General features: G+C 42.9%; 1 protein-coding gene across 2 annotated transcripts in view; it reads left to right on the top strand.

Annotated features, from left to right (window-relative positions):
• CIB2 (calcium and integrin binding family member 2) overlaps positions 1-24199 on the top strand; it is a 725063-nt gene that overhangs the window by 524342 nt on the left and 176522 nt on the right. For both annotated transcript variants that reach the window (XM_069624410.1, XM_069624411.1), the window contains exon 4: positions 17109-17256. In XM_069624410.1, the coding sequence (XP_069480511.1) occupies positions 17109-17256 (148 nt within the window). The remainder of the gene's footprint in view (positions 1-17108; positions 17257-24199) is intronic.

The following is a 24199-nucleotide window of genomic DNA, read 5'->3' as shown; positions in this document are numbered from 1 at the left end:
ATGCACTTTACTTCATTGCCTAAATGGCTTTTGGACCTTTTGGTGACACAAGTTATGTTTCTAAACAGCCTGATGCAGTTATCCTAATGGTGGTGAATTGTTCTGATTGGAGCCTAGCATCACAATGGATAGGCGGTGGTGGTGGTGGTTCATTGGCACCTTGAGATGCATCTAGTATTGGGATCACGATGTAGTGGAAGTAGCGCTAACCTATCATGGGGCATTGTCTAGGGAGCATTGCATGTGGAATTACATAATGTTTTTGAAATACAACAACTATGTAATAATAAGATGTGAGATATCCTGTTTCTTTATGTCTATACTCGGTGCTCCAGATAAGATTTTGAGGTGGGAGTATTTTACTCCCAATTGTTAAAGTTTGAGATTAAATGTGATTTCAGGGGAGTAAGAAATACTTTTTTCCTCTGCAAGAGAGTAAAATGTGTGTGACATCCATCCGACGTGTCTAAAAACTGTATGGAAATCATTACCATGCCAACCTTTCTGCACTGTTACAGAATACACCTTTCATTATTTCTGAGGTCTGGCCATTTGAGATCTTCTGTATATATTTAAATGTTGAATAAACAAAAACCTAGTCCAATGCATAGTAAAGCAAACATTAATTGTATTGTGTGTTTTGAGGTTCGATAGCAGAATCGTCTTTTGCTGTTTAATGAAAGTCCTCATTTTCTAGAGCTATTACTATCCAGTGCAGAGAGGCAAGGACTTCATGCTAAATTCTATACCTAATATCATGGTCAAATGGTTATTTGTATAGCGCTTTTGGCAAAGCACTGTACATAGAGCATATTGATCACAATTATCACCAGACCAAAGTTGGTACTCCTTTGACCTTGAAAGGATTAAAGGCGAGTTAGCCTTGCCAGGATTCTAACCTGAAACTTACAGATCATGCACAGATCAAAGCAATGAGCACTCAACCGGCTGAGCTATTTTATAGATCTATCTCCGGTCTGTAGACTGAGGTTTGATAATCACAGTGCCTAGATGTTGGACGAACATGTATGAAATGCTACTTAAAGTTAAATACCTATCTGGATTATTGCAGGGCCAGGTTTTGCTGAGTTTCTATTTCAATTACAAATGTAACTTTCATTTGTTTATTTTTGAAAAGCGCTTGCACTTCCTGAAGAGTCAGGTTTTAGTTCTTCTTATTTTAGTCTTGAAGATTTTAGAGGCTAATAACACCTGTGATTGGTATAATGACAATCACTTACCCATGCCTTGAGTGAATACTTTGCTGCCACTGACCATTTATAGAAATGTACCCCATTGACTGCAAGGTTGAAGGGATGTAAAGTAGACCATGCATACTCATCATTTTACACATTGTTTTGCTAATTAGAGTGTAAACTAAATTATACGTACAAAAATTATCTGCCTCCGCATGATTATGCACACAGCCAGGAACACTCAAAAATGCAATTGTGCAATACTGGTTTGTTTTCACTGGGGGGAAAAACCTAATTTGTTACAAAAGATTAATTCTCAATTGCAACTTAGTTTTCCATCTTATTATATGATCCTAAACTGCTGGGAAAATAAATATGCACAGTGCTTCTGTTTGCTCCATGACACAAGAAAGGGAGGCATGGTATCAATAGAAAGACAGACAAGGGTGTTTATTGAACTTCAACAAGGGTGTGATAAACGCCTATCTAATCCTAAATCTACAGATGGGAGCAAGGTCGACCATCATATAATAATACACTCCTAGTGGAGTCTCGTCAAAATAAAAGGGCCTGTAATTAAAAAAAGAACTATTGCCAATCCTTACCTCTGAATACAAATAGTGTGTGGTAAATTTCATGAAAAGGAAAAGTGTTCACAAAATTATATGTCTGGATGTTCAGGCCGTTGGCCTCCCTGCCCCACGTTTTTAGCACGTGACAAGGTAGTTCACTCGAGCAAAGCACACTCTGGCTTCTTTGGCACGAGGATACAGTTCCATTACCAACACCGGGGCCTTCTGTGCCCAAGTCTCTTTACTTATCAAAGTCTCTTGATTCAGGGGGCCTGATGTATGAAAAACAAAACACAACATTCTTTTCCTCTTATAAGTACTCGGTTCAGATGATTCACCCTGGATCCCCCTCAGCCAGGCTCAGATCCCTATTTTATACAACAATCGTTACTTTGGATCCCCCTCTTTGTGGCTCAGACACCCTTCTCCAATGTTCATAGAATATTTCCTTTTCAGGTGACTCACTTACACAATTAGTCTTCCTCAGCTGGGCTCGGACCAATTGCAGTTCGTATTCGCTATCGAAGACTTTCAAATGTTCAGTGTTTAGCTTGACCCGTTGCAGGACCACTTCGATTTTAAAATTTACAATATTCATTTGCCACCTCTCAGTTGGATTCCTAACAGAGACCTTCGAATGAGCACCCACGTGGTGTCGGACCACTCTTTGTTATTTATCTTGGCTTCAAATGTTCAGTCACTCCTTGGCTGTTCAATTATATTTGCGTCGCTCATCACATATGCTTCACACTGTTTTCTTCAGATTTCTTCATACAGTCTTGCTGCCTGCAACCTTGGTTCTAACACAGACCGGTCTGCTATCAATCTGCCAGAATAACTAGCTGTGCTGACTTTACTGGCCCTGCTTTGTTGTAGGAGCCAAGGACAGTACCTTGGTGGCAGACGCTACTCTCCGCCTTGGTTATCGATGCGTGAGAGCCCCGGGCACCTCTGACACCCAATGCACATTTCTTCAGCTTTCATTCCAGGTCCTATGTTTCTTATTCTCAAAGGCTCGTGAAAGTAGCATTTTTTTTTCTCCGAAAAGGTCAAGGGCACTTCGCTCCTTACAACCCTCTCATGTCTTGCCATCTTTCTCCTCGTATTAAACTTCATCTTGGAACTGTTACTTCCTCCTGTGTTTATCTTGCTCTGAAAGTGCTTTCGTGCTCTGCCTTTTATCCATGTGGGGACGTGTGATGGAAGCCAGGTGTGTGTAATTATCAGTAATTTCCTGACTCTGCCGGACCCTTGTGTTGGGACAGATCAGGTATACGCCTTGGGTTTTAGTACGTTTTCTCTCACAGTGAGCTGTCCGCGAGAAAGTGCTTGTGTCAGGAAATGGAGGGAGGGGTTTTGAGTACCTAAATATCCTACCTGGTATGATGGGGAAAATGTGTTACAGGGAAGGGAATACCGCGGCTCACCATCTGGTGTCCCACTCTCTGAAGGCCCATCATCCAGGTGAACCTCCTGCACTGGTCCACCCCCAGGAACTGGATCCAAAAGCGATGGCCATGTCCTGGCCAGCTGGATGACCAGTCCCAGGGATTAGTGGGTGAGACACCTTCTGGTTTCTCACAGACAGCAAAAGCTGAATGGAAAGAATTCATTCCTTTTATCACATTGTGCCGTTTCTTTTTTTTTGAAAGGCTTCAGAGAAATAAATTCTGTTTCAGAGGCTTTTCTGCATGGCGTACAATTACATCCATGTAGATAAAAATCAAAAGAAGCATTCTGGTTTCTGTCAAGTAACCTGACCTTGCACTGCCCTCTGCTCTAAACATGTGCGTAAATGTACACAGGAAAATAGTAAAGTGTTCATATTTACAAGATTTTCATGCGTAAAAAGGGCTGGTACAAACCTTATCTGGAGGCCTGTTTATAGTTGTAGTTCAGCTGCTGAAGAAGGGGAAAGGGTCCCCGAAACGCATAAAGCTACTGGTTGATCTCTGAAAAACAAAAGTTTTGAATTTAGATCTTCGTGAACGTGATTGTTTGCCAAAGGAAGAATATTAACATTCAGAGAAACTAAATAGAATATTTGTGAGCTGTTTATTCAGCCTTATGGTGTGCAGGGGACGGGAGTGTCCATAAATTGGCCACCATTGTTGTGTATTAGTTATCAACTTTGTGTTAGGGTTGTGATACCTCCCCTGCATCCAAACTGTTACTTTGTGTTGAGAATTTTTTTATATGTGAATTTAGGTGTACATTGTTAGATATATTATTTTCTATTCATATCAAATGACCGGCAAGAAAGGGCCATTATAACATAAGGATTTTACCAGTTTCCTTGTAAGCAATGGGCCAGAAAAGCACCTCGACCAGTTTTAAAATGTCTGAAAGTTCCCCAGAAAATTGCTGTATTTGTGACTTGAAAGTGATCCAGGTGTGTACTTTGAAAAATGTATTGTTTAGTTTCCTAATAACTAACGTAGTTTGTTTCATTTGGAGTGGGTTTTTTCTGATCATTGTTCATATTATGTAGCTCACTTAGCAGAGGGCAAGTTTCCCACTTCAACATTATATAAAGGTCAGCAGTGAAGCCTCCTACCTGTCAATTTCCCAAATTCAATAGATTAGTCCCTGAAAGTTGACTTGCTGTCAACTAACGTAGCCATTGGTACCTTAACTACTAAGTGTGTGTATGTTAGTCCCGAGTTCCAGTAAGGAATCATTGTAGTCCCACTGGAAAGACAATTGGATGCCTTACCAGGATCAATATTTTTGCAGAGCATAATTGTTTGTAGAATGAAAAAAATGCATTCATGTTTGTTTATTCCTGTATTAGCTTTTACTTCATGAATACAGAGTTGAGATGTTTGGTCCTTCACTTTACATTTTTTTCACTTATCTGAATTGAGAGTTTGCCATTATTTCCATTGGTACTGGTTGATTTTGTGCCCACCTGTAATTAGTTTTCTTCCCGATCTTTTGAGGATTTGTTCTTTCTCAACTTTCTTGAATTTCTCTTCAAATACCTTTCAGTCATTTTTCCTCATTTTTGTTTTTTTTATTCTTTATCCTTTTTCCAAAGGAAAATAAATAATTCAGCACAGCCATAGCAATTAGCCAATCCAGATTTTCACCATATAACATAACTGGCAACAACAAACCTTTTCACTGTATTAATCAGCCACCTTTCCTTGACCAAGTCTAGGCTGTCAAAACGTATTGCTGTCACCATTCTGGAGAGAGACATCTGCCATATCGATATCTGATGACCCTCTGCACCATGTTGACATAACCTCCCCCCCAATCACAACTCTCCAGGGATGCAGCCACCACAGGACACTCCTACAACAGAGGCCCAAAAGGACCTGGAACAGTATGGACATCACCCAGACTTGGGATCAAACTTATGAAGTGTTTGTGGCATCAGAGAATTTCAAATTCAATGTTAATCGAAATATCCTTTGTCAACATTTAATCCATTCCTCATCATTAAAGGGAGGATGGATGTCACTTTCCCGACCATGCTCTGAAGAGTTGTCCCTATCAGGCCCTGCAGTTTTCTATACTGCGATGTTAATGTTTTAATCCTGATAGACCTCATAGCGCCAGAGAAATATGTAGTCCACCTAGACCTCCTGAACAAAAGAATGAACTGCCCGAATGTGCTCTTCTGAGTAAAATCACAATCTAGCGATTTATCCAGTGAGGCAAATTCATCCTAGTTAAAGATCTGCTATTTTTATACATGCCATCTATATAAAACAAAAGAGCACTCTGGAAAGCCCAAATGCAGCGTATCCAACCATATAAAACAGTAGAACTGCTAAACAAATCTGCCAGCCCTGTCGTCAAGTATACTCATTGCCAATTTTTCATTGTATTTCTGGCAAGAAGACTTCTATCCTGGGTGTATCAAGTCGGACCACTTTCTCCAATCCGTTGGCCAAGACTTGGGCCACGATCTGCGCAATGCAATTATAAAGAGAAAGTGTCCTAAACGCTGTTATTTCCTGGGCTTCTTGTCAGCGTTGGGCAACATTCAGGCCTAAAACAGGTAAACATCCCTTCTGCTTAGGCTCCTGGAGTACAGTTCCCTATGAGGAGCTGACAAAAGTCTGAAAATTCGATGTCTGTTGTCCAAATCCAGTGACTTAACACTTAGCTTCTCCTTACTAGCATCAATGTTTTGCCTGGTTCTTATCTGTGTCTAATGCATGTCAGAGGAGATCACATCTGGCCAGAACAGCATGCATTAGGACAGGATCCTTGCCAACGTTGGCACTATAAAGCTGTGCATAATCTTCTTTGAATAGCCCATTGATCTTTCAAATTTTACTCGCCCATTCCCAAGATTCAGAAAACAACTGAACAGTATCTGGCAACTCTCCACTTTCTTCTTTTTGTGTTTACATTTATTACAATTTTTAACAATTACACTGGTATACTGTATACTACACAATGCAAAAAGATATTAAAAAAAATTATTTACACAATTCATTAATTCTATCATGTGGCACAGACAGACTCCTCTAATAATTTGTAGATGTTTATTAAGCATCGAATTTTTGCAATCATCAAGGGTGTCTGTCTGCCCTCGTTCAGGTGCTGCCAAAATGTCAGTTTTTTAAAACCCAAATTGTGTTTGAATTTCCCAAATGTATTGGCTCTCAACAATGAAGTTGCTTCACACTCAATTAGGGGATTTTTAAGAGATTGCGGTTGGAAGCAATGTTACATAATCAACAACCTCTGTTTTTTTGTTTAAACCCCTGTATTGTCCCAATCTAAGCACCCAAAAAGGTTATATCGAAAAAGCTATATAAATATAACCTTTTTTATCTGGGAATTCTAAAAGATATTGAGGGAGTGAATTATAAGGCCTGAACATTTTTGTATATTCCAAATGGAGCTTATTTCTGGATTTGCGATTTCTCGATGGCACCAACCTAGATTTTAAATTTGAGGGCCTCAACGAGTTGGGTCTTCGCCCTTAAATGCAGCGGTAACTCTATTACTGCCGAATTTAAGGGTCCACCCAATCTCGAGTTGGGTGGACAGTTTGGGGTTTTACCTCCAACTTTTTGCTGGAGGTAAAAATTCAGCTCTGTCAGTTTTCGGTGCTATTACCGCCGGCATTAATAGGCCCCCCCCAAACCTATTGGACCCAATGGGGAATGGGAACTTACTGCTGCACCACTGCTCATGATCCGGCTCTATTAGCGATGGACTGAGTAGCGATAACGCTATTTGAATTGGCAGTATCCCTGCAGTTTTACCGCCGGGATACCGCTAAGGTTCTGATGGAGCCCCAAGTCTTGTTACACAAAATCACACTATGATAAAACTAATCAAAAGCTTAGATGTATAATCTAACACTATTTGATTTCGGTGGATAAATTAAGTGGTTTCTTTGTGGATTCAGAATTTTATTAAATATTTTTAATTTATTCCAAAGAATAATGGCTCGCCAGCCTGTGTCCCTATAGGCAACAAAGTTTGTAAACTTAGAATCTTTTTTCCAAACGGCCCCTTCTATGCATTCTACTATGTTCCAACCCAGTGAAAATGTTATTTCTAAGCCACAAGTTATGTTGGGATTACTTTTCCACCTTCTAGAATTTAATTAAATGGGTGAATGTAAAGTTATTATTTAATTTTGAATGTATGTATTTGTGCCTGAAGGGGAGCTACTTTAATTTGTATTCTTTATTTTAAACTGATCATACATAAAGAAAACTAGGTACATTAAATGAAAAGTAGTATTTAAAAATGTGTCATCAATAAACAATTTAAACTTCAGGTGTTGTGATTTTGTCGACCAAGATTGCAGATTTCATAGTTTTGATTTTTTTAATTATTTACCTTAACATTTAAATTGAGACCTGTTAATGTGCGCTGAAGACAGATTAGGTGTATATTAATATATCAGCATATAAGAGTGTAGAAATATGGAGGTGTCTGATTTTGGGTGGGAAGGTATGCAATTTGTCTAGCTCTTCCCCAATTTTTCTTGGCCTGCAAGGCTAACTTCTGCTTAGACGCCTCCCTTCCTAGGTGCATGGTTTGCCTTTTCCATCATATCGTACAAGCCTATTAGCCACGCTAGCATGCTTCTTACTCATCTCATAGGCAGCTATCCCAAGAACATAATTTTGTGCTTCAACCTCACTAATGTTGTTAGGATCTTTGTAATTCCCATCTCTGTAAAGATACAAATGCGCTTCCCATATAGGCACAGAACTTGCTATGGATCCCATGTTAGTCTCGCAACTGCACAGGTTGTCAACTACACTTGCCATTTGATGTCTCCAGCATAGCAGCCTGAAGCTGCCAAATACTGCACATTCTTGATAATCAACGCTGGTTATGTCGTATGTCCAAAACAGGGGTGAATGGTCAGACATAGTGCTCCCACCAAACACATAATGAATCCACATTATAGTGCTACCGTTTGAGTACCATCTGCCATTCAGGTCACATTCCTGGCTTCATAAGGGGTAGTATAGTGAGTGAGTCCAGTCCGGACAGGCAAGAATCAGCAGCCAGTAATGTGGAAAATATTGAATGTTTGGCAGTGAACCTCACTGCACCAGAAATGCCCAACAGGTTAGGCTCCATGACTAATATATAGATCTGCTGTGTCAGCACAGCTACTCTGCTAGATGGTCGCAATTCCACTCCAATCTGAGACCCTGGTAAGCAGTAGTCTGCATTACACCGCACCATCCCCTCTGCGTCCATTGCTTTTCACCCCCAAATTCCCTAAATGTGTGTCCTACGACTGTCTACTGGATGGGCTCTTAGCAGAGCGGGATAGTCATACCAGGCTTGCAAAAGAGTCTGCAGGGGGATTAGTGAATTTGTCATGGTCCCCCCAGTACAGAGATGGTGCATCCCTGATTTTGGCATAGTTGCAGGAGGCCATCTTGATTTATGGAAAAGCTTCCTGCCAGGCAGAGATGTCACCATTTGTTACAGATCTCCTCCAAGCACAATATGCAGGCTGCTTTGGTGCTCAGCTCCCATGGTATTGGAGGCCTCAGCACAGTTCTATGTGAAAACGCCATCTGTGGGAAAAGTCGCCAAAAGTCCCCAATCATTCACAATGGCAGTCCATTGTGAATGATTGACTAATTGAATTTCGGATAAGCTTTTTCAAAAGGTTTTGATAGCAAGTAAGTTATGATTGGCAAGTAGAATTGTAAGAGGGTATGTCATCACATTTGCAAATTAGACCAAGGTTGGAAGGTTGGTCAGTAGTTTTGCTAAAATGGTTTTCCTTGCTCTTCATAGGAAATGGAGTGGATAAATGACAGTAGGCCGTAAGTGGTTTTTTTTTTCCAATCGAAAATGGGGGGGATACCATGACTCATCTGAGGAAGCCACGACATCTGCCTGGAGGCTGTCTCCTCCTATGTGATCCTCCCTCATACAGCTGCGCCCAGGTCTGGATCAGGTATCGGCTGCTGGCCACATGGGAGGAGATGACCGCCGGGGAATCATTGATGGCTCCACCGGATTAATCACAATACCCTCAGCACCATATTTGACCTAGATAATGGCACTTAGATGAGGTCTCAGGTTGCTGACCACCTGCAGCCTCTACCCCTCTTCTTCCACGAAAGTCGAGTTGGAGCACCTAAATGGAATCACTAGTCAATCACAATTTGGCTTTGTGATGCACCAGAGACACTCACTGGGTCTGTTCAAAAGTGACTGTGATAACTGCAGAGCTGACACTCCTTATTTCGACTTGTTATTGATGTCAGCCACAACCCTCAAGTCTTTTCCAACTTTTTGACTAAATCTTTGGGTGTCCAGATTGAGCACCATAATGAAGGATGTATGTATTGACCATTCAGGATTTCAGATTAAGAGGTGTTGATTCTGTAACACCAGACAAACCATGCATTTTATTTCAAACCACAAAAATCAAATTCCACATTCACCTTTATGGTAGGCCGTCAGTGTACTGGGAATGTAATTTTGTCAAGCTAATAAATCCCCAAAATGTCCAACAGGGAATTGCCATCCTAATCTGTAATTGTGTGTTTTATGTGCCACATGTCGGCCCCATGGTCATTTGTCTGTTCCCACAAAACCTGTCTTCCTCCTTAATGGATCATGTTAGTCCCATTCCTAGTGGGACCTCTTGATAACCTTACCTCCACCTCTCCTCTCCATGTTTCCCCTAGTCTACTTCTATTGCTATATACTGATAAACATGTAGCGGTCCTTCATACCTTCTCATGCCTCCTTTAGTGTCACTATTCGTGATTCCCAGCTATCTTCTCCCGTTGTATCCCTTTCCATCTCCCTCCTGATAGTCTCCTTAACCACCTCCTTGGGAATCTATTCTACTTCTTCCCAACTTCTACCAACTGTCTCTTCAAATAGCTTGACAACCTCCAATCTAGTGTTTCTTCCACAACCCTCCTCAATTTCTTGTCCCTGCCTCTCTGGCATGGCTTCTACCATCAAACTCACAACTCCTTGACCCCTCTTCTCTGGTATTCACAACTCTCTTTACAACTCGCTTCCATTATCCTTCTTATTGTTCCCTCCAGACTTCCATCTGCTATTCTCTGACTTTCCCTGCCTGCCTCCACCTAGCCTTCTTCCACCACAGTCCTTCCAGCTCCATCATGTGCTCATCCACAGCTCCCCCCCCCTGCAATGTCTGTTGCCCTCTTGCCAGCCACTAACATCCACACAGTTTTGAGGACTGCGAATGGCTTAACGCCACGAGGGCTAGAAACCTGAGAGGTTTTCAGAATATCACGCAATGTTCATGAGAAAAAAAATGCCTACATTTAATTGCAAATGTAGCTCATGAAGATTATTGAGCGTTCTCCTGAAAATCTGACATGTTTTCTGGCCTGCCAGGCCTTGAGTTGGACAACCCTGGCCTTAACGGGTAGAGTTATCTCAGTTCACCTGCTGTCAATGTCACTGCATAGTGCCGCTGCCCCGCAGAGCACTGACCAGGATCTGCTATCTTGAATTGAACGTGTGCTGCCAGGCGGTTTGCTCATCCCCAGTTCTCAAGGGTCTCTCGCATCACCTGCTTTGATGGCATGCAGGCAAACAATTGTTAAAAAAAAGCAAGTTTACATCTGCTTCTATGTCCTGGGGACTGTTGTGCAGCAAATTTTGGTGAAACACACTGAATCCAGTTTTGGGCATTCCGTCATGGGACTGGCACAGCATGGGCACATACCTTGTGACAGTCCTCTGTCACAGAGCTGGGTTTTGGTGGGGTGGGCCAGAGGATCTCTTATACATTGCCAATAAGCCCATCATAATGCTGCAGGTGGTGGCACCCGGCACCTGTGACCACCCAATCCAGTACCCACAATGAAAGGCAGGAATGGACAAGCCTTTTTCTGTTACCTGAATGCAGATGACATGTTACTTTTGATAACCGAACAAGAATCCTCCACTCCAGTGCTCGTAAAACTAGAGGAATTCTGAGGTTTCTCAAGCTATGCAGCTAAAAGGCCTAAATAGTCTTGTATATCTATATCAAGGGGTGCATTCAAGATGTTTCCCAATGTAGGTTTTAAATGAGAGGGGGACTATTCGCCAATTCACGGTATAACCATAGAAGACCAGCTAAATCGTGATTTTTAACATTGAGCATGTAATCACAAACTTCATTTCAGAACAAGACCGATGGACACTATGTAATCTTTGATTATGGTGCAGCATCATTGTAATTGATATGGAGACATTACCTTGTTTTTTTGTACAGATTTAACAAGGTAATTGTCTAAGTTTTTTGTAATTAGACACATAATATGGTAAAGGGTGGAAATAAATAAGCTACTAAGCAATTTGCAAGCATCCTAGATTATTTTTATTATGGTATTTATTGAGCGCAGACCTAGCTTCGAGAAACAACTGAGCGCTTTATAGAGGTAAACGCTGATACAGATACATCACTGATCGCTTTACAGAGGTATAAAACATTACAGATGCATAACCGAGTGCTTTTCAGAGGTAACAGAACTGATAAATGGCAGGGGATAGGATACAGAGGGGCACAGAGGAGGGGTACGGCTGTCCCGGGGAGGAGAGGGGCAGGGCAGTGTCTAGCGTGTCAGGTGGTGTGAGGGGCGATGTGATGGCATAGGTGTTCAGGAGAGACTCCTTGAAGAGGTGTGTCAAGTTCTTTTCTGAATTGTAGGAATGTGGGGCGGGTCTGATGCCAACGCGAGGATGTCCCATAGTCTTGGGGCGCAGGCAGAGAAGGCTTGCTTTCTGGTTTGCAGTGGCGGATTTAAAGTCTGCACATGTACTGGCTTCAGGTGGTGCACTATCTGCCAGAGATATTCAGTTTCTTTGTGAGGTAGCTGGGGACTTGAGGGCAACTACGTTAGAGATGATGCAGAAGACTTGAAGATGATACGTGTGTGTAGTGGGACCCAGTGAAGGTCGATGAGGGCCGGGGTGATGTGGTTGTATCTGTGTAGAATCTTGATTAGGTGTGCAGCCGCATGTAGGACACTCCTCAGGGTCACAAGGGAGGACAGGAGGCCGTCAAGCAGTGCATTGCCCCCATCCAGGAGGGCTAGGACCAGTGCTTGAACAGTGGATCTAAAGCTGTCCGGAGGGAGGAAGGGCTTGACTTTACACAGGACGGAGAGCTGATAACAAGCTGTCTCGGTTTTCTTAGCTATGTATGTCTTGAAGCAGAGGTGTTTGTCGATGAGGAATCCAAGGTTCTTGGCGCAGGAGCTGAGCTCTGGTGTGAAACCCTCAGAGTTCATGGTTGATATCCAGGTCTTTGTGTCTGGGTGTTCATTGTTGTTGGTGAGCAGTAGGAATTTGGTCTTGATGGGGTTGTGGGAGGTAGGGTTGACCTTCAAGTCTGCACTGGACAGCCAAGACTGGATCAGCGAGAGGCAGGTTTTGAGCCTATGGAGGTCCTTTATCGAATCGATCCTGAGGTATAGCTTTGTGGCGTTGGTGTGTTGGTCGATGTGGATTTTGTGTGTGGCTAGGAGGGCTCCCAGCGTCTCCATGTATAGATTGAAGATCACTGGGAAGAGGATTGAACCTACAGGTGACTGGCAGCATTGGTGATCTAGAGGAGTCCATCTGAACAAACTGCTTGCGGTTGGCGAGGTAGGACTTAAATCAGCATAGGACAAAGTTGCTGATCCCCATGCACCGGTGTAGGCTGTCCATAAGCGCCTAGTGATCTACGGTGTCAAGCAGCCGAGAGGTTGAGTAGAACCAGGAGGAAGGGGTGGTCATAGTCAGGGATGTTTAGGGCATCTTCGACCACCTGTATGGTTGCTGTCTCTGTACTGCATCTTGGTCTGAATCTCCATTGGTAGGTTTGGAGGAGATTATTGGTGTCGATGTGATGCTGCAGTCGTGTGGCTACCGCTTTCTTGATGATCTTGCACAGGAAGGGACGATGGGTGATCGGGAAATAGTTACCTAGGTTACCAGGATCCAGAGTGGGTTTCTTTAGTAGAGGGAGGTTTGTTGTGTTTTTAGGGTCGATGGGAAGGTGCCTTGAGGTAGGGAGCTATTGATGATCTCCAGGTAGGGAAGGAGAGCTTATGCGCGGCGGATTTTGAGGATGGATGCTGGCAGGATTTCTGTATACGATGTCGCGTTGAGGACAGCCAGTGTTTCTACCAGGTCCTCTGTTGAGTGTCAAATGTTGTCCAGGGTGTGGCGATTTCAAGAGGAGGAACGTCAGGTGGGTCTATGTGCTGGCGAATCTTGCTGATTTTGTTGATGAAGATGTTGATGGTGGTGGATTTTTCAATGGAGTGTGAATGGCAGGGTTGGGTAACGGGTTGACACAGTGCTTGACCGCTTTGAAGAGGGCTCTGCTTTTGTTGTCTGCTTCTGCTATGGTATTCGGATAGTAGGTCGTCTTGGCTGTGTCGCTTGGTTGTCGGTTCGTTGCTTGCAGTTCCTTGAGGAGTGCCCGGTTGGATGTGATCCTGGAGGGGTGCCAGGTTTTCTCTGGTTTTCTGATGACTCTATTGCTGAGGTTGAGTTCTTAGTGTACCAGGGTGCTGTCGGTTTTGGTTTGCAGATGCATTTCAGAGGTGCGTGTCGGTCAAAGGAGGCTGAGAGGGTGGTGTGGAGTGCTTCCAAAAGAGAGTCGCAGTCCGGCTGGGGGTGTTCAGTCCATGTAAGGTGTAGGTTGGCGAGGTCTTCTGTGAGGGCTTCCAATGAAATGTTCTTGAAGGGCCTGAAGGTTTGCCTGCTGGGCCTGGGGGGGTGTGCAGGATGTTGAAAGGCACAGCGAGGTGGTCAGACCAGTTAACTAGGAGAGATCACCTGTAGTGGATGGAAGACAATGCAGTTATGATTAGTTTGAGGATGTTAACTTTCTCCTGTGTTGGGTCTTTCGTGTGATGGTGTTGAGCAGGCTGAGGAGAGCCCCCTTCAGTTTGGTGGCCTTGTTACCTGGAAGTTTGTAGTCGCCTAGGAAGAGGTTGTTTGTCTGAGGTACATGGTGGTGACCAGGTCAGTGAAGTGCCTGATTAAGGCAGTGTTTGGTTTGGATGGTCTGTATATGAAATGGAAGGGCACTGTGTCCATCGGAGAGAGTGGAAAGTGGCAGGAGAGGACTTGGAGGGAGCCAATGTTGTCAACGTCAAGTCTGGGGCAGGGCCACGAGGTCTTGTGTAAGACTGTTTTGTTCAGCACGTCTCTGTGTTGGATGCTCTAGCCATTGGGGACAAGGGCTCCTGGGATGTGGGTGGAGGTGGGTGTCAGCCAGGTCTCTGTAATGAAGATGGCGTCAAGGTCATGTGTAGTTAAGATGTCGACGATATCTGCTGCAGGAGTGAGAGCTGAGCAGATGTTGGCGAGCATCAACGTCCGTATTGTGGACGGTGAGGGGGTGTTGATGGGCTGGAGACTGATGTGTGTGAGATTGCTGCACTGCAAAGTACATGCCTTAGAGGAGGGGTGATGTTGTTGGCGTTGCCTGGTGATGGTGGGGATGACGTGTGGGGTCTGAGCGAGAAAATGCATGTCGGCGAGTGCTTACTTGTTGTCTGAGCAGGGGTTACGGGCCCAGAGTCGTCCTGGTCTGAAAAGGTCCAAACCTTTCTTCATCTGCCCTTCACTTAGGTGAGAGACACCCTTGTTCTAAGAGTTAAGAGCAGAAAGGAAGAGGCAGGGCTAAGAAGGTGGGTGGGGGCTTAGGCCAGGTGACCTACATCCACTTGCACTGCAAAGGAAAAGAGGCTGGAGTGCTGCTTAAGTCGGGGGGGAAAAAGGGCAGCAAAACACGAAGGCACCAACAGTTTAAGGTGATTGACAGGTGGGAGGGCTTAGGCCAGGTGACCTAGATCCACTTGCACCTGCTCACCAACTGCATGTCATCAATGTGAGAGTGCCACTTTCCTATGCTAAGATCTAATCACAGGTCTTCCATATTACATTGGATGAGTCTGTGGATTTTGGTTGTTGGCCAAAAAGCACAAAGATAAGGTTACAGTAGAGAAAGACTGGGTTGGTATTGTGTAACCTGGGTTTGCGTTGTCCCCCTCAAACCCAGCCAAGGATAGTTTAAATGGCAAATGTTACTGTGACTATTCAAACATTTAAACAACTGGTGAGATATCAAAAAATGAACTCAATATCGGTTGCACTATGCGATATGGTATTTATCGACTCTCCTATGGGTAGGAACTATGAAGACTTGGGTTAATTGGATGAAGTCCACAATACCCTGGAATAAGCTGCTTTGGGTTGATATGATATGATAGTTTATTTTTATAGTGCCTATACACAATGTGTTTCAAAGCGCTTTAAGGCATGGGAGGGAACAAGGGAAAATACAATGACATTCTTACAGGCCATGAACAGTAAGGATATGAAATTAACTATCGTACTCAGCCTGACGACATTTCATATAGTGCAAGAGCTAAGACATAGATAAGGAAGGGAGGGGGAGAGTGGGAAGGAAATGGAAACAGGCAACTACCGTACTAGGCCTGACAACATTTCTGGTATAGCTGGAAAAAAACAAGAGGTGAGGCAGAGGGGTGCAGAAAGGTTGGGGAGGAACAAAATAAGCGACTATTATACTAGGTCTGACGACATTTCAGATAGTGCTTGAGGGATGTGGGAAGGAAAACACAGTAAGGGGAGGGGGGAGGAGACAGACGAGGTTGCGATCATAATAGGTCCAGGGACAATTCTGATAGAGCAAGTGCATAGAAGAAAGTAAGGGGAGGGAAAAGGGAAAAGAGGAGAGAACAAAGTTAGCAGTCAAGAGTGGAGAAGCAAGAGGGGAGAGTGAATACAATTGCAGAAGTCAGTAGTAACACATAATGTTGCAAGCCAGGATACATGATGAAGATGGGAACAGCATTATTCAGGGACACCATGAGTACAAGATGCAAAGGAAGTCCCGCATGAGAGTTGTGAAAGGGTGATGCACCGTGAATGAATGAAGTCCATAACGAATTGCAACGAAGGGCCTCGTGAGTTTGGTGGTATTATTTTTGGCAATATTCCTGCATGTCATGTTAATACATTGATTAAATAAAACATCTCGGAATATAGACTCCTGGATATAGAATCGGCTTGATCCGGCAGAACTAGAAAGGATCTCATAAAAGCCGAATGATGAGAAAGACCTATTTAAGGAGACAAGCGGTAGCTTTTTAAGATGTATTATTAACTTTTATTCATTAACATAATTTGTTCGTAACTGAACAGATGTTTGCTAGTTCTTGGACTTATGATGGCAGTCATTATCTGATCTCTCTAAAATATAGATCTGTCTGCTTATGTAGAATTGATAGTTGTATGAATAGTATAGCATCTGCAATAGAATTGTCAATGGCTGCAGCTGGTCCAGATACCAGGCTTCCGGGCAATAAGCACTGGTGTTTTGCCAAGCCTGGCATTCTGTCTGGGCTCCCTCAGCTGTAGTTTCTCTGTTGTGCTCCATTACTTGTACTCTCTCACCTGTCTTGTGCTTTGACCTTGGTTTGTTTTGGCTTTCCTCTGATGCAAATTGTCCACCTTGCTCAAACAAGTGAAAAAATACCTTCTTGTAGTCCTTGCCTTTCGGCTGCTCATTTGCTTCACGCTCTGCCATCTTGGAAAGGGTGTATTAATATTTTTTGTTTTTTCCAGCATGGTGTGCCAATCTCAACTTTCATTTTGTGTACCTGGAAGAAATGCCTTCATTGTGCGTGCTTGGCCTCACTGTGGACTCATAATTCTGGTTCAGACCGATAATGCCTGTGCCCTCTCACTCTGTGCTAACAACTCCACATTGTCCTCTAAGTACTTGCTAATGAATGTAGGGCTTGTTCCTTTTGCACACTTGCTCTTGTATTGGAATTCATGATGCAAATTGGGTTTCTTCTGTGTTGTGCAGGAAAATCCCTTCAAGGAAAGGATCGTCCAGGCCTTTTCTGAAGATGGCGAAGGCAACCTCAGCTTCAATGACTTTGTGGACATGTTCTCCGTGCTCAGCGAAATGGCTCCCAGAGAGCTTAAAGCTATCTATGCCTTTAAGATTTATGGTAAGTTTTCGGCATATTCCTGAAAGATGTGCTTTTGGTTCGTTTGTTGTAAAGTGTGTGTGCTTAAAATGCAACAATGTTTAACTTGAGGCTGAATGAGTTACCTGTACTGAAAACGGGAGTAAACATGTCAAGTTGCAAGCTGCTAGCCAGCATAGTCACTTGCACCGCCATTTCTCCACATGCACAAAGCACACCCCTTCCTACTCACCATGAGTCCATCATCCCTTGCCAGGGACAAGTACACGTTTTGAGGCCTGCTGAGAAGATACCCAAGTAAGCTAAAACAGGACTGACCCGTCCAAAAGCGGAACAGGTGAACATAACTGAATGGTATGCGCAGATCTTGGTCTATTTTAATCGATGAGAATCTCAAGCAAATCTTTTTGAGAAATCCACAAATATGATGTATGAGAAATGTTTGTAATCTGTCTATTTGCAATTTGTAGATCTTCTTGGCACTGAGACTGTGCACATGCTTTGTTATTGTGCATCTGTACAGCTTTCTAACCTTCCCAAATGTCCGGTTTTGATTCTGTGTTGTGTAGGGCTTAGCCCATGTGGAAGTTGGATGTGTTTTGAACCCAAGGATTGTGATAATTTGAGTCACTTGGGTCAGCAACTCGGTTTCTCCTGCTTAAGTTCGATGACTACGGTAATTTGTGATGTGATGGCCTCTCTTTTCCAGGAGGGCTAGATTTGTAAAGATGTCATGGCGTTATGAGAAAGGAGGTTTGGTGGTGTGCTGAATGAGTCCACGAAGTGGTGTGACGCAGTGCTATTGCCTGAGACTATAATGGTTGGATAATTGTGTATTGGCCTTCGTTTTTTACCAGTTGGTTCTGCCTTGTTACTGTATCTTTTATTTTCATTTCAGGATTCTGTGAAGGAAGTGTTGATGTGGTGCATGTGCGTTTATGGTTCGGGGTGCGAGTGGGTGTGCATTTCTGGAATGTCCCGGCCACTGGGGTGCTCAGTCATTTACAAGTGACTTTCCCAGAGTTTGTAAATGGTTTACTTGAAGGGTTTGGTGTATGTAGATAATCAGGGTGCTATAGTGATTTGTGGTCAGGGTAATTGGTTTGCCTCATAGAGGATGGATGGGATCCATATACATTTTATGGATCATGAAGTTAATGCAAATGATTGAGATCTTTTATGATACATGGGGGTAATTGACTGATGTATTCTCTCGGGCAGATTGGGTTTCACAACACCCAACTGGGATTAGTCATGTGGCCCTGAGTGTCAGTGGTAGGCTACATTGGGTCAGTGGACTTTCATAGATTAGTTCTCTGATGTGGCTGGGACTGGCAGGTTTGCCCATCTGCATTTATGGACTACGTCCCATGCACTGTTGGTGGGATTTCTTGCATGGCTAGCCCCTCTATTAGCTGTCATTCACTCTATTTGGTTTGTGTGCAGTGTTCAATGTGTGAGATGGGGTGTGAGGATGCTGTGGTTGTTTGGTATGAGGTATTTGTCAAAGGGAATGTGGGTGGAGGCTGAAAGGACTGACACGAGCAAAGGGTGCAGGTGGTGTTTGTGCTGGAAGGCTTGGTTGGAGTTGGAAATAGGTGGTAAAAAATCAAAGGTCACGGCAATGCAGGCATGAGTTGGTGTAATGAGTGTTCACTGATGTGGGGGGGGAGTGATAGGTTGGGAAGATGTAGGATGAGCAAACTTGTGTGTTGGAGTGGCATGTAGGGTATTGGTAGAGCGTAAGCTCAGAGGTCATGGGTTATGGTGGATGAGTGTTGATAGGTGGGTGAGCTCTGAGAGGTGGATTAGGTATGAGGTGGGAGAGATGTGGTAAAGGGAATATGTCAGTTTGTAAAGGTGTAGTGTGGTTTGAATGAAGGGTGGAGTAGGTTGGGCAGTGTGAGATGCAGGAGGATGGATTGAGGTTCCTAAAATGTGGGTTGATATGTTGTGCCATGAGAGATGGGAGATGGGAGATGAAAAGGTGGTGGCTTTGTATTGAGGTCAAGTTGTGAAAGATGGGTTAAGTGAGGTGTAACCTTTGATAGAGGAAAGCCTGGGATTGGGAAACAGAGTGGTGTTAGTAGTGCAGCCAGGGTGTGGCAACAGCAGTGCCCTCACTTTATTGCATGTGCAGATGCCTGCAGCTTGTGTTTACTTTGTATTATCTCACTGCAGTATGAGTGCTATAAATACGCAAGTTGATTTTTCAGTGATTTGTTTTGAATGAGTTTATCTACACTTTTACTTTGCAAGTGTTGATGGTATATTCCAAAATAAATTAGATTAATGATCAGAGGGGTTTTCCCTCATGGGTGAGATGTAGAACTCTTGACCTATGTGGATGGGTGGTCGGTCAAAAAACCGAAAACAAAATATCGAATCACCAAAATCCCGAATCCAAAATCTCGGAAAAAAAAAAATCTTGAATTAATTATTTATTTATTTATATGTATTTGTGGTTTCAGGTAAGTATAAAAAAAGGGTAAAATAAAAATAAAATAAAAAAGGGGGGTTGGGGGGGAACCCCCCCCATTTCGAAATAAAAACGTATTAAAAAAAAATTCGAGATTTTTGTTTTCGATATTTTGGATTCGACTTTTTTGTTTTCGATATTTTGTAATTCGGTTTTTTCACTATAAACCATGTGGATGATGCTGTTCTGTGTGATTAGGTGCCCATTGGCCTTCAGTGTCAACTTAAACAAATATTGAAACACAGTATGTTTCACAAGACAATTGTAAAGCTACAATATTTGTATTTAAGAGCGCTGAACAGAGAACACACTTTACACTACAATAAAATGCAGGGTTAAGTTACAAAAAGGTAATCGTAGTTCTAAATGAAGAACATTGGTCTTTAGTATGAAATAGAGAGTAAGAGGTCATAGAAATGAAACAATAGAGGAAGAACATTCCAATGAAATGGAGCTAGCAAAGTAAAAGATCAAAACCGTGACTGGGCCCAGGAGGGGAGGGGGGCGAGGAACTGATTATAGACATTGAGATTGAGAGCAAAGAACACGTTAAGGTGAATAGAAAGAGACAAGAGTAGAGGTAAGAGGGTGAAAGGCCATCGAAAGATTTGAAAATAAGACGGAGAAAGTTAACTTTGAGGCAAGAGTGAAAAGAAAGCCAGCCAAGAGGGGACAACGGCAGAAAAATGTAATCAGAGGGAAAAGAAGCTATAAGAGACAAATGGAAGCATTGAAAACAGATTGTAGAGCAGCCAAAGAGGCAAGAAGTCTAAAGAGTGTAGGAGAGCAGTAGAATAAACGTGAAAAGATAGGTGAGGAGATCAAAAGCTTAGTGGCATCAAGCTTAAGAAAATGTCGAGATTTGCGTATGTTGAACAGATGATAGCGAAAACCATGTGAGGAAATGGATTTTGATGAGAGAAGCAGAAGTCTGTATCGAGATAAAGAGCAAGATTACGAGCAGAAGATGAAATAGGTAGTTGTGAAGGGGAGAAATGAAACAAAGGAAGGTGGCGAGGGAGTAGTATTAGTGGGGCAAAAAGAAAACTTTAGTTAGCATTTAAGACAAGAAAATGATCCGACATACAGGATTTAATAGCTAGAAGACAGGCTGTAAGGTTATTATGAATAGCAGATTATACTGCAATGATGTCTTAAGGCTGCAAAGGATGAAGGGAAATGGTTCCAAGGAGAAAATCATTGGCTAAGTTTAACCTCCAGATTTTCGTTAGCATATTTTGATGGGACAAGGTCCTGGCCTTTTCCACTTTAACCGCCTTTGCGGAATTTTGCGTTTTCCGATTGAGAACTACACACACACTTTACCATTTCACTGCTGGGATGTGGATGCTTTTATATGGAAATTAACGAGTATATTTGCATCCTAAAGGGTTAGGATGATCTATTTTGCTAGCCTCAGGGCCCCTATGTTGAAGTGTGTGCCAGTCTCTGAAATGGGTTATGAGCGACAAGGGAAAATGGAAGGGTGTCTATATGCATTATGTATGTCACCATTATTGGATTAAACTCTGAACATGATTAAGTGAATGTCTGGTTGTGGCTGGCTTTCATGGATAGGTGTATGGCACATGTACACCCTTTGAGTGAGTTTGACATAGATGTGTCTAATGGACAGAATTTAGTTATCTTTCGCTGTTCGTAGGTGTCTTGGGGGTCTTGATATTAATGGTGTGTTGCAAATGACCACACTAAAATAAATTCGAGTTATACCTTTTTCTTGCTGTTGTCTGCAGATAAAGCATTATACTCTGCCTATTTTACACAAGATGCTCTTGAGACCCAAGATACTCTGCCTTATGAGGTTGAAACTTGCCTGGGGATGCTTGTGGTCTCGTGCAGAAGGGATGTGACCTAGCAGTTCGGGCTGAAGTGCCCCTTTTGGGGTTGGACCAAGCCTGATTTGAATATGGTCTTTTGCCATTCTGTAATGGCGGGGCAGGAAAAGGACGATGGTCTAAAGGGTTGCCCAGGATGATGCCAGAGGTTAAGATTAATTCTAAACCTTCCGACCATCACCTCTTTTATTTTGCTATTTTATTGTAATTCACCTCAAGCAGGAGAAGTGATGAAAATGCAAGCCACAATGGAAGGGCCAATTACAGATATCAGATCATTTCATACATGTAAACATAGAGCATTTTTTTTTATTGACCCAACATGAATTCTCAAGATACCAACAAAAAGCATTATAGAGCCATTGATAAAAAATGCAGGTAACTCATTTTAAACCACCTTGCAAGAATTGCTCTCATCCATCCTCTGAGTGTTGCTGAATCCACCATCCAAAGACAAACAAGGGGCAGCACAGGCAGGTCTTAATGGCCGGTTCCACAACTCTGTGTCACAATAAACTCAGTGTCAACAGCACAAGGATAGGTGAAAAGCTATTGTAAGTGGTCAGCAATAGGACGCTGACACAGTGGAATGTTAAGGTTTGGTTATACACTTGTACTGTCAAAATAATGAGCGGTTGGGAAAATCCTATTAATCCCTAACTCTATGAAGGGTTTCCCTACCTCAACAAAACTAAGGAAAGTTTGTGTCAGGATGTTAAATAACAGTGCTGTGTCCACAATTGTAAACTGACCTTACACTCTAAAGTAAATACAAGGTGAAATGAGAGCTTCTTTATGCTATACAAGTATAGCTGGTTCTTGTAGTCTAAAATACAAAGTTCTAAGGTACACAAAAAAGAAGCGAAAAGCAACGTTCCATTAGGAAAAGGGGGCTTCCTTTCCCTAGATTTCTTCCAGCATACTTACAATTGTTTCTCACGATTTCTCTAATACTTTTGGGGCATAAGCTTTTCCCTTCTATCACACTTTCACAATTAAGGGGGTTCTCACACCTGAGCTTTGAGTCCTTCTTGCCTTCCTTGTATACTCTCCTGCCAGGGTACAATTCCTTGTTGCTTAAAAGGGGATATGGGTCCTCCTGCTTGTTTGTTCATTCCTATTTCTTGTTTACTCGTCTGCCAGAATATCTTCTTGAGTGCGAGTGTCAGACCCACTGGTTGCCTGGTTCACTAACCTGCCAGAGATTCTCTGCTAACAGTTCTTCAATATTGGGTCCACGACCCATACTCACTTGTATTACTTAGTTTCGCTTTCCTTCAATTTATGACAATTCTCCAATATTGGATCAATACTCCTTTCTCTTTCAGTGTTAAAATTGTCCGTATTTGTAAGGAGTGTTTTGCCTTTGTCTCGGCTTGTTCCATCAACAATCTTACTCTCATAAATGTTCTCTCTGCCTCCACTTGGGCTTCTTCCATTCACGTTTGTTTATTTCAGTAATAATATCTTTGTCTGTATTTAGACTTGTTGTGTTTGCATTGTTTGCTTCAATACTAATGCCCTCTGCCTTTACTTAGGCTTATTCTCTTTACACTGTTCATTTCAGTAACATTGTTTATGCCTTTACTTAGGCTCATCCTGTTTGCATTGGTCTCGATAGATATACTGTCTCTGCTGTTACTTTTGCTTCTTTCATTCGCAATATATGTTCCAGTCACAATATTAGTTCCATTAATACTTTCTAGCATAGTACGCGGCACACAGCATTTGTTCCTGGTAACCCAGTCATTCTTCCTGGGCTTACAGGTTGTGGACGGCGTCTGCAACGTTCCTATGTCTCTTAGGCATCTCCACTCCTGTGCCTTTGAATGAAAATGTGTTTGGTGAGTGGTTCTCTTGCCGCTTCATTGTCTTCTGCCTTTGGCAGCTCCGGCTGCTTGCAGTTGTAAAGCTGTGAACTTCTCCTGTCCTGACTGTTTGGTGCACTGTGTCTGTTGGCCTCTGCAATTCGCTCTGCAGCTTCTGTTGCTTCGGTCTCCTTCACGTTCTCAGCATCATTCAGCCTCCTGACCAGACTCTAGCTCTCTCTCCCCAATTTGCTTCAACTGTGTGGGTTTTAAAAGTCCTGGTCTTTCTCAATGGTCTCTGATGACTAGTGCATGGCGTATGTTTATCATGCCTAGTCATCCTCATTAACATCACTCTTCCTTGTCCCAGTATTAAAAAGGTGGGGGGGATAACTGAGGTGTTGTGCTCTGAATATTTAGGAAACCAGTATCCACCTTACAGTAGGCCATGTCGGAATGTTGCAAGGGTACATGATTGTCATCAAAAGGTATAACTGAGGGGCTGTCTAGGTTCAGACTTTTTCTGTCTCCCTGGAGTGTGTCCTCTCATGTGGTCCTCCCGTAGATATCTACCCCCAAGGTCACTTTCATGTGGGTTCTGCCTTTCCCTGGCCATTTAAGTGAGGGTTCCTTCAAGGGAATCAATGACTGAGTTGTCAGATTCGTCACACTACCTAAGAAAATACACCATGGTGTTTCCTAATGGTGTAACCAAGGAGAGGTTAATATGTTGCAAAAATGAGTAAAGTGCCCCATTTCCACCCCCGAAATATTGAAAGTGTCAACAAATTTTGAAACATTTCTGAAGTGTCTTCTCCTCA

This window comes from Ambystoma mexicanum, chromosome 11 (genome assembly GCF_040938575.1).
Source record: "Ambystoma mexicanum isolate Mex_15411 chromosome 11, UKY_AmexF1_1, whole genome shotgun sequence".
Taxonomy (NCBI): domain Eukaryota; kingdom Metazoa; phylum Chordata; class Amphibia; order Caudata; family Ambystomatidae; genus Ambystoma; species Ambystoma mexicanum.
This window is presented reverse-complemented; position numbering and strand designations above follow the sequence as displayed.